This window comes from Pristis pectinata, chromosome 1 (genome assembly GCF_009764475.1).
Source record: "Pristis pectinata isolate sPriPec2 chromosome 1, sPriPec2.1.pri, whole genome shotgun sequence".
Lineage (NCBI taxonomy): Eukaryota > Metazoa > Chordata > Chondrichthyes > Rhinopristiformes > Pristidae > Pristis > Pristis pectinata.
The window spans coordinates 136,889,882-136,903,411 of NC_067405.1; the positions used below are offsets into that span (position 1 = coordinate 136,889,882).

The 13,530-nt window shown below is 40.1% G+C and overlaps 1 protein-coding gene across 1 annotated transcript in view; it reads left to right on the forward strand.

The window, feature by feature from the left end:
* LOC127568849 (latent-transforming growth factor beta-binding protein 2-like) overlaps positions 1-13,530 on the forward strand; it is a 391,147-nt gene that overhangs the window by 371,324 nt on the left and 6,293 nt on the right. Inside the window, exons 31-34 of the mRNA XM_052013064.1 lie at positions 179-307; positions 937-1,077; positions 4,311-4,481; positions 7,498-7,905. Of these exons, the coding sequence (XP_051869024.1) occupies positions 179-307; positions 937-1,077; positions 4,311-4,481; positions 7,498-7,905 (849 nt within the window). The remainder of the gene's footprint in view (positions 1-178; positions 308-936; positions 1,078-4,310; positions 4,482-7,497; positions 7,906-13,530) is intronic.

A 13,530-nucleotide genomic window follows, 5' to 3' on the forward strand; every position in this document is an offset into this window, starting at 1 on the left:
ATAACTTTAATCTTCTGATATCACCATTTTACCATTACACTTCCAATGTAATATTTGGGTTATTAAACATCAATGGTTGGCTTGCATCTCTGAACAGCTTTCTATTCATCACTGGTCATTATGATCTGATCATCACTGTGACTGTTTCTAAAACAGTATGCTTTCTCCCCATCTGTAGATGCAGATGAATGTGCAATGTTTGGCTCAGAGGTCTGTACGAATGGGCATTGTGTAAATACCGTAGGAAGCTACTCCTGCTATTGTGGTGCAGGATTTTACTATGACAACGTGAGGTTAGAATGCATTGGTAAGTCTGAGCTGCTTGTGTGATGATGGGGTCTTGTAGTCCTATAACATATCCAATGAGAATGTGCTAGATTAGTAAAAATTGATACTCCTCTATAAGCATTTCAAACATACAAGAGCTTTGATATCAGAATCCGTAAGTGTATATTAAATACTAATGTTAATTCCACAAAAGCATTGAATAGTAGACTTCAATGAGACTAAATGTAGTTTTCCAGCTATTCATTTAAGGAGTGGAAAATCACTGACTGTGCCCATAATTTATTACGGTATGCTTCATGAGTGTTGCTCCCTGCTGAGAAGCATTAAATCAGCTCTGCAATTTTAAATGTATTCCATTTTCATACATTTTCTCCATGTTGTGAATGTGTTACAGGAAAAAGTCAAGTTAATTTGGCAGAATGTGTATTCCTAAAACCTGAATAATAGTTTGCTCTTGAATTCGATACTGTCAAGAAAATATTTGTCATTAACTATTATCTGCTGGGGGAGGTGCTAAATCATTTGATATATTTTATATAGATATATAGATATATATGTGTGTGTGTGTGTGTGTATTTATATATACACACACACATATATATATCTAAAGCAATTATATTTGTTCTTTTTTTGTCACTATTTCTTTAGACATTGATGAGTGTCAGGATGAAAATACGTGTGTGAATGGAGAGTGTGTCAACACAGCAGGATCATTTAACTGTTTCTGCAACCCACCCCTCACACTGGACGTAACCCGTAAAAGATGTATAAATGGCTCAGAATCTGGAGGTAAATACAAGTTCTCCCACTGTTTATATTCTGCTGTTTATAATTGTGCATTTGTTATGGACATTCTTAATGTAATTAAATTGTTAGTTGACTATAGGCAACAGTGAAACCTGTATTTCACCTATGTTCCCATGTATGCATAATGAATCTTACCACTTCTTTCTCTTTCTTAATAGTTTTAGCATGACTAATAAGATCACATTTCACCTAAAAAAACAGAGCTGTGATTTAAATATTCCAGTTATGTTTATGCTTGTGGGCTTTAAGACATTTGTTAGTGACCTTGAATTTTACCTTTGAAAGTTAGTTCTTAGCAAGAGGATAGCAAAGCTAACTGCTTAATGTGAAGGCCATTATAAATAGTGTCTCAAGAATGAGGAGTTCAGGGGAATTTTTTTCCACAGCCTTCTTCAAATGCGTGGTACACTTCAGAGGGATCTGTTTTCAGTGAATTAATAGAGCACAATTAGCATTGGCACTTTCTACCTCCAGTCAGTCTAGTGACTTAAGATATACCTAAATGGAAAGGAACCAGACAAAGTCACACAGGGAAGGAATTATTTCTGTCTAGCTCCTTCCTTCAACTATTGTCTATGAAGACTTGACTCAAGCTGCTTGCATTCACCCTTATCATTAGAACAGTAGTGGCAGAGGCTTGAAAGAAGTTACATGCCTGTCATCTTGGTTGAAGGACGCACTGCAGAGGTTGTAGTGTGAGGCAGAAAATGAAATTAGAGGTAATAGATTGAAGTAGAGAATATAAAAGGCTATTTAAAATTTTCTTTCAAAGAGACTTCAAATTATTAGCCAATGTTCATTTCCAAACATACAATTAAGGGTCAATAATGAACCATGTATAATTTCTTTATTTCCCACCAAGTATAAAAACCTCTGTGGCCCTGAAATTGTGGCTCTTTGTTTTGGATAAGACATTAACCAAGACTTTATCTGCTCTCTTCAAGTATACCTTAGGATCTTCTTTAAGATCATATGACATATTGAGCATAAGATGAGTGAAGAGAGTTTTTCCCTTTATCCTGACAGTATTTATCCATTAACCAACAGTGCACAACCTATTTATTATTACTGTTTGTGAAAGATTACTGGACACAAACTGGCTGCCACATTTCCTACATTACAACAGTGACTACACTAGTGAGGTACTTAATTGGCTACAAGCTACTGTGGTACTGAAAGACATAACATGAACAGAAGTTTGTCTGCATGCATCTATGATTGACTAGTTATACACTGAGTAAGGTACGTGGAGAAAAGAAAATGTGCATCACATTTATATGAAATGTGTATCTTCATTAGCCATGGGTGAGGTACTAGAATACTGGAGGATGGCTAATATTATGCTTTTATATAAGAAGGGCTGTAAGAACAAACTAGGGAGTTACAGGCCAATGAGCCTCACATCAGTGGTGGGAAAGTTACTGGAGAGGATTCTGAGAGACAGGATCTAACTGCATTTGGAAGGGCAAGGACAGATTAGGGATAGTCACCATAGCTTTGTGCGTGAGAAGTCGTGTGTCATGAATTTGATTGAGTTTTTTTGAAGAGGCGACCAAGATGATTGATAAGAACAGGGCAGTGGATATTGTCTACATGGACTTTCAAAACATCCTACGTGGTAGTCTAGTCCAGAAAGTTAGATCACATGGGATCCAGTGTGAACCAATGGGATACAAAATTGGCTTGGTGGAAGGAGTCAGAGGGTGGTAGTGGAGGGTTGTTTATCAGATTGGAGGCCTGAGACCAATGGAGTGCTGCAGGGATCAGAGCTGGGTCCCCTGTTGTTTGTCATATATGTTACTGATTTAGATGAGAGTGTAGGTGGCATGATTAGTAAGTTTGTGGCTGACACCGAAATTGGTATTGTAGTGGACAGTAAAGAAGGTTGTCGAAGGTTACTGCAGGATCTAAATCAACTGGGAAAGTGGGCAAAGGAATGGCAGATGTAACTTAACTCAGACAAGTGTAAAGGGATGTATTTTGGGAAGTTAAACCAGGGCAGGACACACACAGTGAATGACAGAGCCCTGAGGGGTTTTGTAGAACATGACAGATGCTAGGGTACAAGTACATAGTTTCCAGAAAGTAGTGACACAGCTAGATAGGGTGGTGGAGAAGTCATATGGCATACTTGCCTTCATCCATTGGGGCATTGAATAATAGAAAAATTGGGATGTTCTGTTACAGAGGAGTTTGAACAAAGGAGTTTGGAATGAAAATAGTTGACACAAAAACATGACTAAACTTTACTCACAGGAATTGAATTTGTAGACAAGAAGTGCATGCAAAGATCAGGTTTTGATGTTGTAGTTTATTTGAAATGAATGGCATTTAAGGATCACCTGCCATGAGGTAATGAATCTAGAGTCATGGAGGCATATAGCACTGAAACAGGCCCTTCAGTCAACCATACCTATACCGTTGATCAAGTGCCTGTCTATACTAATCCCGTTTACCAGCACTTGATCCAAAGCGTATTATGCCTTGGTGAGTCAAGTGTTCATACAAGTATTCCTTAAATATTGCTATCTGTGTTCCATTAGCTTTTTCTGGATTAAAACAGTATGATGTTCCTATGTCACATGGGGAATATCTAACATGATTGACTGCTGCTTCACATGAGCACTAATTATATAATGGTTGTATTTGTGAATTAGAAATTAAATGGCATAACTTCTGTTTGATGTGTTCATTCTGAGCCAGAACTACAGGCACCAGAAGAAACAAGCTTCAGTTCCTTTGCATATGACAATACTTTGGAAGTATTTCATTGGTTGTAAAAATACCGATAATTGTATATTTGTTTTAATCCGTTAGAAATTTAAAGCTCTCTGTGAAAGAAGCTAAATACAAGCATATAATGATAGTGCAAAAAATAAGCTGCTGGTGGAATTCAGCAGATCAAGCAGCATCTCTTGTGGCTTCAACATAACAATAGTTTTGAGGCCTCCTTTGTAAAATTTGGCTTGTCCTGAATGCATCTGACACCATGATAGAAAATATCGTCTATATTCATCTATTTAGTTCAATGGATGGAAAATTACTGACAACATACCATAACTTCATGATATGCTAAAATATGCAAGGCTCCACTGGTGGCAAGTGCCTGATAAGATATATGCTTATATATATTTCATAAATGTCCAACATTAATCTGACAACCACATTCTTGCCATTTTGAGGACAACGTCATTGGTGTTAATTCTGTCCATTAGCTGACTTATCAGAAGAAGCAGATGCACATCTGGATATATGTTGGCAAGGGGTGACTGAGGACTTGGTTTGTAGAAAACCTCTGTGGACCAGTTCAACCTACACTGAATGCTGCTGCATGTATGGAGAGGCTTGGGGCCTAGAATGTGCTCTCTGTCCCTCCAGAGTATCAGGTAAGAAAGTAATTACTTTATTCCAAAGAGTTTAATGAAGGGGAAATTGTGTTTATCAAACATATGAGAATTCTTTCAGTATGTGACTAGCAGGTGAGATAAAGTAGGAGGACAACTAATACAGTATTTTGGGTTTCCAACAGACATTTCATAAGATGAAATATCAAATAAATCTAGAATAAGGAGTTCACATCCGTGATAATAACCATAGAATGCGTGGATCATTGTGAAAACCCAACAGGTTCACTAATGCCCTTCATGGAAGGAAATCTATCAACCTTAAGTGGTCTGTCTTATGTGAGATTTCAAATTTTTATTATTCAGAATGTGGATGTTGCTGGTGAGGTCAGCATTTATTGTCCAATCCTAGTTGGTTTTGAGAAGATGATGATGAGCCACCTTTTTGAATCATGCCAGTCCCTTTGGTTAAGGTACTCCAGCAATGTTGTTAGGCTGGAAGTTCGAGGATTTATACCCAGCAATGATGAAGGAATGCAGTATTTTTGCAGGTCAGGACAATGTATGACTTGGAAGAGACTCTTCAAGAGTTGCTGTTCCCATACTGAGATCCTTCTTGATGGTGGAAATCTTAAGTTTGGCAGGTGTTGTCGAATTAGGTGAGGGAAGCAACTTCAATGCATTTTGTTGTTGGCACACTCTGCAGCCTCGGTATGAATGTTTGGGATAGTGTTGAACTTCTTGAGTGTTATTAGAACTGCACTCATCCAGGCAAGTGGAGAATATTCTATCATGCTCGTAAGTTATGCTTATCGATGGTAGTAAGACTTCGGGGTATTAAGAGATGAGACACTTGCTGCTTGGTAGCCAGCCTCTAACCTGCTTTTGTAGCCATTTTGTTTGTCCCTGGTCAGTGGTGACTCCCAGGATAAAGATTGTAGGGTACGCAGTACTGGTAATACCATTGAATATCAAGGATAGATGGTTAGAATTTCTTGTTAGATGTTTATTGCCTGGCATTTTTATAGTGTGAATGTTGAGTAGCTAATTATCAGCTGAATATTGTATAGTTCTTGCTATATGCAGGCATGGACTGCTTCATTTTCTGAGGAATTTTACAAAGTAAATTGAACATTGTCCAATCATCAGTGAACTTTCCTACTTCATTCAAATGTTGAAACAAAGATCATTGATGAAATAGCTGAAAATGGTTGAGCCTGGGACAATGCCCTATAGAACTCCAACAGTAGTGTCCTGGGTCTGAAATAATTGACCTCCAGCAACTTCAAATATCTTCCTTTTGTGTAAGATATGACTCCAACCATTGGATTTCCCCCCCTCCCCCCATGCCCATTGACTTCAGCTTTACAGGGGCATTTTGATGCCCCATTTGGTCAAATGTCACTCTCACCTCACCTCTGGAATTCCATATTTGGACTAAGGCTATGATGAAGTCTAAAACTGTGTGATCCTAGTAGAACCCAAACAAACCAACAAATATGACTGAATATGAATTGCTTCCTCAATTTGGAATCAGTTATGGATGAATACTAAATTCTGGCAGTGCCAGTAACACCTTTATTTCATGAACAAATAAATAATAAAAAGATCAGTACACAAGGTAATAGCTAATTGAGTTGAAATAATGTGTATAGAAGATTGGGTAACAGACATATTGAAGGAAGTAGGGGTAAACAGATCATTTAGAAAATTGTAAGGGAGGAAGGGGGAAGGAGGAAATTGCTCATGTCTCAGCTATTTACAGTCTAAATTAATGACTCAGATGAAGACATCAAACGTAATATATCCAAGTTCAATCTCAATACGAAAATAGCTTGGAAAGTAACACAAATTTAAAAAAAAGAAAAACTGACCCAAAATCATAACAGACATTAATGGCCAGTTCTGGTCATTTCTGGTACAGACAAAAAGAAAAAACTGAGCCACCTATGGAGAATTGAATATTGCGTCCAGAAGGTTGCAACGTGCCCAGAAGGAAGATGAGGTGTTGTTCCTCAAGCTTGCAGTTGCAATAGCTATCCTTTCACCTTTTCCCTTCCCACCATCCATTGATTCAAGCAGTCTTTCCAGGTGAAGCAGCAAATCACTTACACTTCTTCCAATTTAGTATACTGCATTGAGTGTTCAAAATATGGTCTCTTCTATATCAGAGAAACCAAACACAGATTGGGTGATTGCAGAGCACTTACGTTCAGTCTGCAGGAATGACCTTGACCTTCTGGTTGCCTACCACTTTAATAACTCATCCCACTCTGATCTACTTGTGACCTCCTGCACTGTTGCAAGAAAGCCCAATGCAAGCTTTTCCTTTCTACTGGAGAAGTCTGGCCTGCTGGGCATGTCCCACAGCCTTGCTATTAGCAACACATTACACAAAGAAGCATAATCTGATTCTAACTGCATTATTCACTCATTTGGTCTCATCCAATCAAAAATATACTCTTTGTTCTACCCTCCCCCACCCCAGTTCTCTGCTACTTTCTCTCTTTCCCAGTTCAGTCAAAAACTCTCTGACATTAACTCTGTTTCTCTTTCCACAAATGCTGCCTAAAACTGCTTATTGTTTTTAGCATTCTCTATTTTTGTTTCAGAGTTCCAAAATCTGCAGGTTTTTTTTTGCTTCATTAGAATGTTTACCCTTTTTCAGAATGTAACATCAATAATAATCAGGAATAATCAGTGACTTGCTGTTTGCTGTCAGAATTCAACTGATTTATATTTTAAGAACAGAACTCCAATTAAGATGTCAATTGAAAATAAGCTTTGTGGATGCACGTGTGCACCTACACAATATTTCTGTATCATCGGTTTGTCTAAATGTAAGAATGGGTAATATATTGCTTTATCACCTGTTAATTCAAATAAGTCTCATAACAGTCAAAAAGTTGGCAAGCATATTTATTATCAAAGTGGTTTCATAGCAATAGCAAATTGGACCCATCAACATTTGACCAAACAAATATCATAGTTGAAATGTTTAATTCCTTCTATCATATTTATTTGTTTATTAACTTGTTTTTTTACTGTATCATTATAGATGATTTTGCACAACTTTGTAATGTTCCTCGGATATATGGTGATGGGTCAACAGGCCTCCATGATAGATCTGGATATGAATTTGGACAAGAAACACCATCCCGTGGTCAAGATTCACAGCGTGGCATTGGATCCTATGACAATTATCTTCAGCCTGAGTATGGACAATATGATTCTCAATACGGAGTAGAATATGGATTGGGAGATCGCAATTTTGGATCAAGATATGGACAGAACAATCCCCAACCTGACTCAGGATTTGAACTTAGAGATCCACACCTTACTTCTCAATATGGTCCAACAGACTCCCAACGTGGACCTGAATATGGTTCTAGAGGATATTCACGCATTCCACTATACCGTCCACAAGAACCTCTGAGCATCCCTTTGTTTAGTAGCAGTGACAATGGTAAAGGGTGATTCAGTTCTCGTTTATTATATTGAATTAGTTGGGTGAACATCCATGTTTTATCTATTTATATATGTAGACAGCATGTGTACATATAAAAGTAAGGAAGTGTTGATGAGGCTCTATGGGCCACTGGTGAGACCTCATTTGGAATACTGTGTGCAGTTTTGGGCCCCATATCTTAGGAAGGATGTACTGATGTTGAAGAGGGTTCAGAGGAGATTTACGAGGATGATTCCATATGAAAGGGCTTACATATGATTAGCGTTTGTACTCACTGGAGTACAGAAGAATGAGAGGGGACCTCATAGAAACATTTCGAATGTTGAAAGGACTGGACAGAGTAGATGTGGCTAAGCCGTTTCCCTTGCTGGGTGAGTCCAGGACTAGAGGGCACAGTCTTAGAATTAGAGGGTACCTGTTTAGAACAGAAATGAGGAGAAACTTCTTTAGCCAGGGGATCGTGAATTTATAGAATCCTTTGCCACATACAGCTGTGGAGGCCTGATCATTGGAGGTGTTTAAGGAGGAGATTGGTAGGTATCTAATTAGTCAAGGTATCAAGGGATATGGGGAAAAGGCCGGAAATTGGGGCGGGCTAAATAAATCAATCAATCAATCAATCAATAAATCAATCAATAAATAAGTAAATAAACTAGTTTAGCTCATGGAGCAGACTTGATGGGCCGAATGGCCTACTTCTGCTCCTTTGTCTTGTGATCTTGTGACTGTTATCCAAATAACAAAAGGTTCCAACTTGTTTAGGATTTGTAAATCATAATAATCTGTGTAAATGCTTTTTTACAGTTTTGATTATTTTAGCAATACATGCTCATTTTCTGCTTTAGAAGACATGAACATGACCTAAAATCAAAGTATGAGCCATGCCTTTAATGATCTGACTTCATTTCAGCTGCACAAGATGTGAATGGTTAGATTGATCAAAGGTTTGCTTTTGGTTGTCTGTCTTAATAATGACTTTGCTGTAGCAAGTTCATTTTATCTCCCATCTGAAATGTCTCTTTTTGGTTCTGCAAATTAGTATTAAAGACGTACTGTGAGTAGAGACAGTGTAAGGCTACTGCATCATGGAGTGCACATAATATGATGTAATTTAAACTCTGTCATTACTAATTTATATAACTAATTTCAATATGTTCCCATTGGGGATTGTTCAGTGCAGGATTATACTTTGAGCGAATGAAGGGCCACACCGAAAACCAGAGAACATCAACAGAATGTGCAGGTTTAAAGTACCTGTTACATGAATTAAAGACTCATGAAATTAGAACAGCAGATTGGTTAAAGCATAGAAAACAGAGTAGAAATAAACAGTTCTTTTTCAGTTTGGCTAGTTGGTGCCATAGGGAATAATACTGATCCACCAGACTACTGATTCTCTAATTCCTCACAATTTATATCAACAATGTAGATGAAAAGGTGGTGTGAGAGAAAGTTTATTTGAGATGTATAGAATTATTAATTTTTTTTTAAATTTTATTTACAGCGTGGTAACAGGCCCTTCTGGCCCAACGAGTCCGCGCCGCCCATTTTAAACCCAAATTAACCTACCCGTACGTCTTTGGAATGTGGGAGGAAACCGGAGCACCCGGAGGAAACCCACGCAGACACGGGAGAACGTACAAACTCCTTATAGACAGTGACGGGAATCGAACCCCGATCGCTGGCACTGTAATAGCGTCGCGCTAACCGCTACGCTACCATGCCACCAAGACAAAAAAACTGTTTCTCTTTGTAGAAAGGTCAATGCAACCACAATGAACCTTTGTCACATCAACTGTTCAATGATGTGAGATCTTGCTGTGACTAAGCTGACTGGCTCACTTCTCTGGAACAAGTAGGCCATGGCTCAATTGAAACTGAGCCTTGGGCCTCATTTCTATTTGATGTGATTGAGCTGTGGTTATCTGTTGCAAGTTCTCAGGTATCTAGCCACCAAACAGACACTTTGTTTCAAGTTGATTTAACATTGATGGCAGCCCTCAGGTAGATTTTGAGAATCGAGATAATTGAGAAGAGGAATAGGAGTGATGGTGGGGGGGGGGGGGGGGGGGGGAAGAGAAATAGAGAAGTGGGTGAGGCAATCAAGATAGGAAAGAGAATTGGGATAGTCGGGGAGGCGGTTAGAAAGGGCTGTAATTGGGAGAGAAGGCTTAGAAATAGGGATAGAAAGGAAGGCATTCAAAAGGGGTAGTTTCATTAGGAAGAGTGCAGAAGCATTCATGAAAGTGGGGTAAGCAGGAGCAAGAGGCAGTTGGGAAAGGAGGAGAGGAGTTTAGGAGAGGTCAGGAAGGGAATCAGGAGATGGGAAAGAAAGTTGTGAGGACAGTGTATGAAAGGGAAGAGTTCTGAAAGGGAACATGTAAATGAGCAATGATTATAAGACACCAATGAAAGTGTGAGGGCCAGTCCTTCCCTTAGCTCTCCAGGAATATTTTGTTCAAAATCTGATTCTTTTTGTCAACATTGGGAATGAATGGACTAGTTAGGAGAGTCGTGATTAATGTAAAACTGACACTTACTTCTTTGGAAATGCATTTCTGATGGGACCAACACCTGCTAACACCTGCTTAATGCTTTGAAAATTTGTACCCTCACCAATTTTTACCGCCACCACCCCTGCCGCCTTCCATTGCCACCTTTCTCCCCCACTAAACAACTTAAATAATTTTGGTGTCGTTCATTCCTTTTACCACTAGATGCCACTTTCTATAGCTGTAAACATTTTACAGTTGCACTCTCCAAAAATAATTTAGATAGTTTAGTGAGTAATTTAGACATGCAAACAGATCTTTCAGTTTACTGTCAACCACCATTTACACAACCCTATGTTAATTCCATTTTTTTTAAATACGCCCCACATTCTTATCAACATCCCCAGATTCTACCACTCACCTATATATTCTGAGCAATATACAATGGCCAATTAACCCACTAACCTGCATATCTTTGGAATGTAGGAGTAAACTGGAACTCTGAAAAAACCCACAGGGTCACAGGGAGGACATGCAAAGACCACACAGACAGCACCTGGAGACAGGATTGAACCCAGGCCTCTCATGCTGTGCAACAGTGGCTCTACTGGCTGTACCACTATAGGATTTAGAAACATAGAAAAACTACAGCACAATTCAGGCCTTTCGGCCCACAAAGCTGTGCCGAACATGTCCCTACCCTAGAAATTACTAGGCTTACCCATAACCCTCTATTTTATTCAGTTCCATGCACCTATTTAACAGTCTCTTGAAAGACCCTATCATATCCGCCTCCACCACCGTTTCCGGCAGCCCATTTCATGCACTCACCACTCTCTGAGTAAAAAAATTACCCCTGACATCTCCTCTATATCTACTCCCCAGCAACTTAAACCTATGTCCTCTTGTGGCCACCAATTCAGCCCTGGGGAAAAGCCTCTATCTACCCTATCAATACCTGTCATCATCTTATACACCTCAATCAGGTCCCCCTCATCCTCCGTCTCTCCAAGGAGAAAAGACCGAGTTCCCTCAACCTACTTTCATAAGGCATGTTCCGCATTCCAGGCAGCATCCTTGTAAATCTCCTCTGCACCCTTTCTATGGCTTCCACATCTTTCCTGTAGTGAGGTGACCAGAACTGAGCACAATACTCCGTGGGGTCTGACCAGGGACCTATATAGCTGCAACAATACCTCTCGGCTCCTAAATTCAATTCCTCGATTGATGAAGGACAATACACCATATGCCTTCTTAACTACAGAGTCAACCTGCGCAGCCGCTTTGAGCGTCCTGTGGACTCAGACCCCAAGATCCCTCTGATCCTCCACACTGCCAAGAGTCCTACCATTAATACTATATTCCTCCAACATATTTGACCTACCAAAGTGAACCACTTCACACTTATCTGGGTTGAACTGCATCTGCCACTTGTCAGCCCAACTCTGCATCCTATCTATGTCCCTCTGTAACCTCTGACAGCCCTCCAAACTATCCACAACACCCCCAAACTTCGTGTCATCCGCAAACTTACTAACCCACCCCTCCACTGCTTCATCCAGGTCATTTATAAAAATCACAAAGAGCAAGGGTCCCAGTACAGATCCCTGAGGTACACCACTGGTCACCGACCTCCACTCAGAATACGACCCTTCAGCGACCACTCTTTGCCTTCTGTGGGCCAGCCAGTTCTGGATCCACACTGCAATGTCCCCCTGGATCCTATGTCTCCTCACCTTCTCCAATAAGCCTCGCATGGGGTACCTTATCAAACACCTTGCTGAAATCCATATACACTACATCTACTACTCTCCCTTCATCGATGTGCTTAGTCACATCCTCAAAAAATTCAATCATGCTCGTAAGACAGGACCTGCCCTTGACAAAGCCATGCTGACTATTCCTAATCATATTATACCTCTCCAAATGTTCATAAATCCTGCCTCTCAGGATCTTCTCCATCAGCTTACCAACCACTGAGGAAAGACTCACTGGCCTATAATTCCCTGGACTATCCCTACTCCCCTTCTTGAATAAGGGAGCAACATCCGCAACCCTCCAATCTTCCGGAACCTCTCCCATCTCCATCGACGACGCAAAAATCATCGTCAGAGGCTCCGCAATCTCCTCCCTCACCTCCCACAGTAACCTGGGCTACACCTCATCCAGTCCCGGCGACTTATCTAACGATGCTTTCCAACAGTTTCAGCTCCACCTCTTTTCTAATATCTACATGCTCAAGCTTTTCAGGCCACTGCAAGTCCCCACTACAATCCCCCAGATCTTTTTCCGTAGTGAATACTGACGTAAAATATTCATTAAGTACCTCCGCTATTTCTTCCAGATCCATACACACTTTCCCACTGCTGCACTTGATAGGCCCTATCCTTTCGCATCTCATCCTCTTACTCTTCACATACTTGTAGAACGCCTTGGGGTTTTCCTTAATCCTGCCCACCAAGGTCTTCTCATGTCCCCTTCTGGCTCTCCTAATCTCTTTCTTAAGTTCCTTCCTTTTAGCCTTGTATTCCTCCAGATCTCTAACATTACCTAGCTCTCTGTACCTTTTGTATGCTTTTCTTTTCCTTTTGACTAGATTTATTATAGCCTTTGTACACCATAGTTCCTGTATCCTCTAATGACTCCCCTGTCTCATTGGAGCATGTCTATGCAGAGCTCCACACAAATACCCCTGAATATTTGCCACATATCGTCTGTACTTTTCCCAGAGAACATCTGTTCCCAATCTAATCTTCCAATTTCCTGCCTGAGAACCTCATAATTCCCTTTACTCCAAGTAAGTACCTTTCTAGTCTGTCTGTTCCTATCCCTCTCCAGTGCTAACATAAAGGAGATAGAATTATGATCACTATCACCAAAATGTTCACCCACTGAGAGATCTGACACCTGACCAGGTTCATTTCCCAATATCAAATCAAGCGCAGCCTCTCCTCTTGTAGGTCTATCTACATACTGTGTCAAGAACCCTCCCCGAACACACCTAACAAACTCCACCCCATCTAAACCCCTCACTGTCTGGAGATGCCAATCGATGTTTGGGAAATTAAAATCCCCCATCACAACAACTCTGTTATTCTCACACCTTTCTAGGATCTGCTTCCCTATCTGC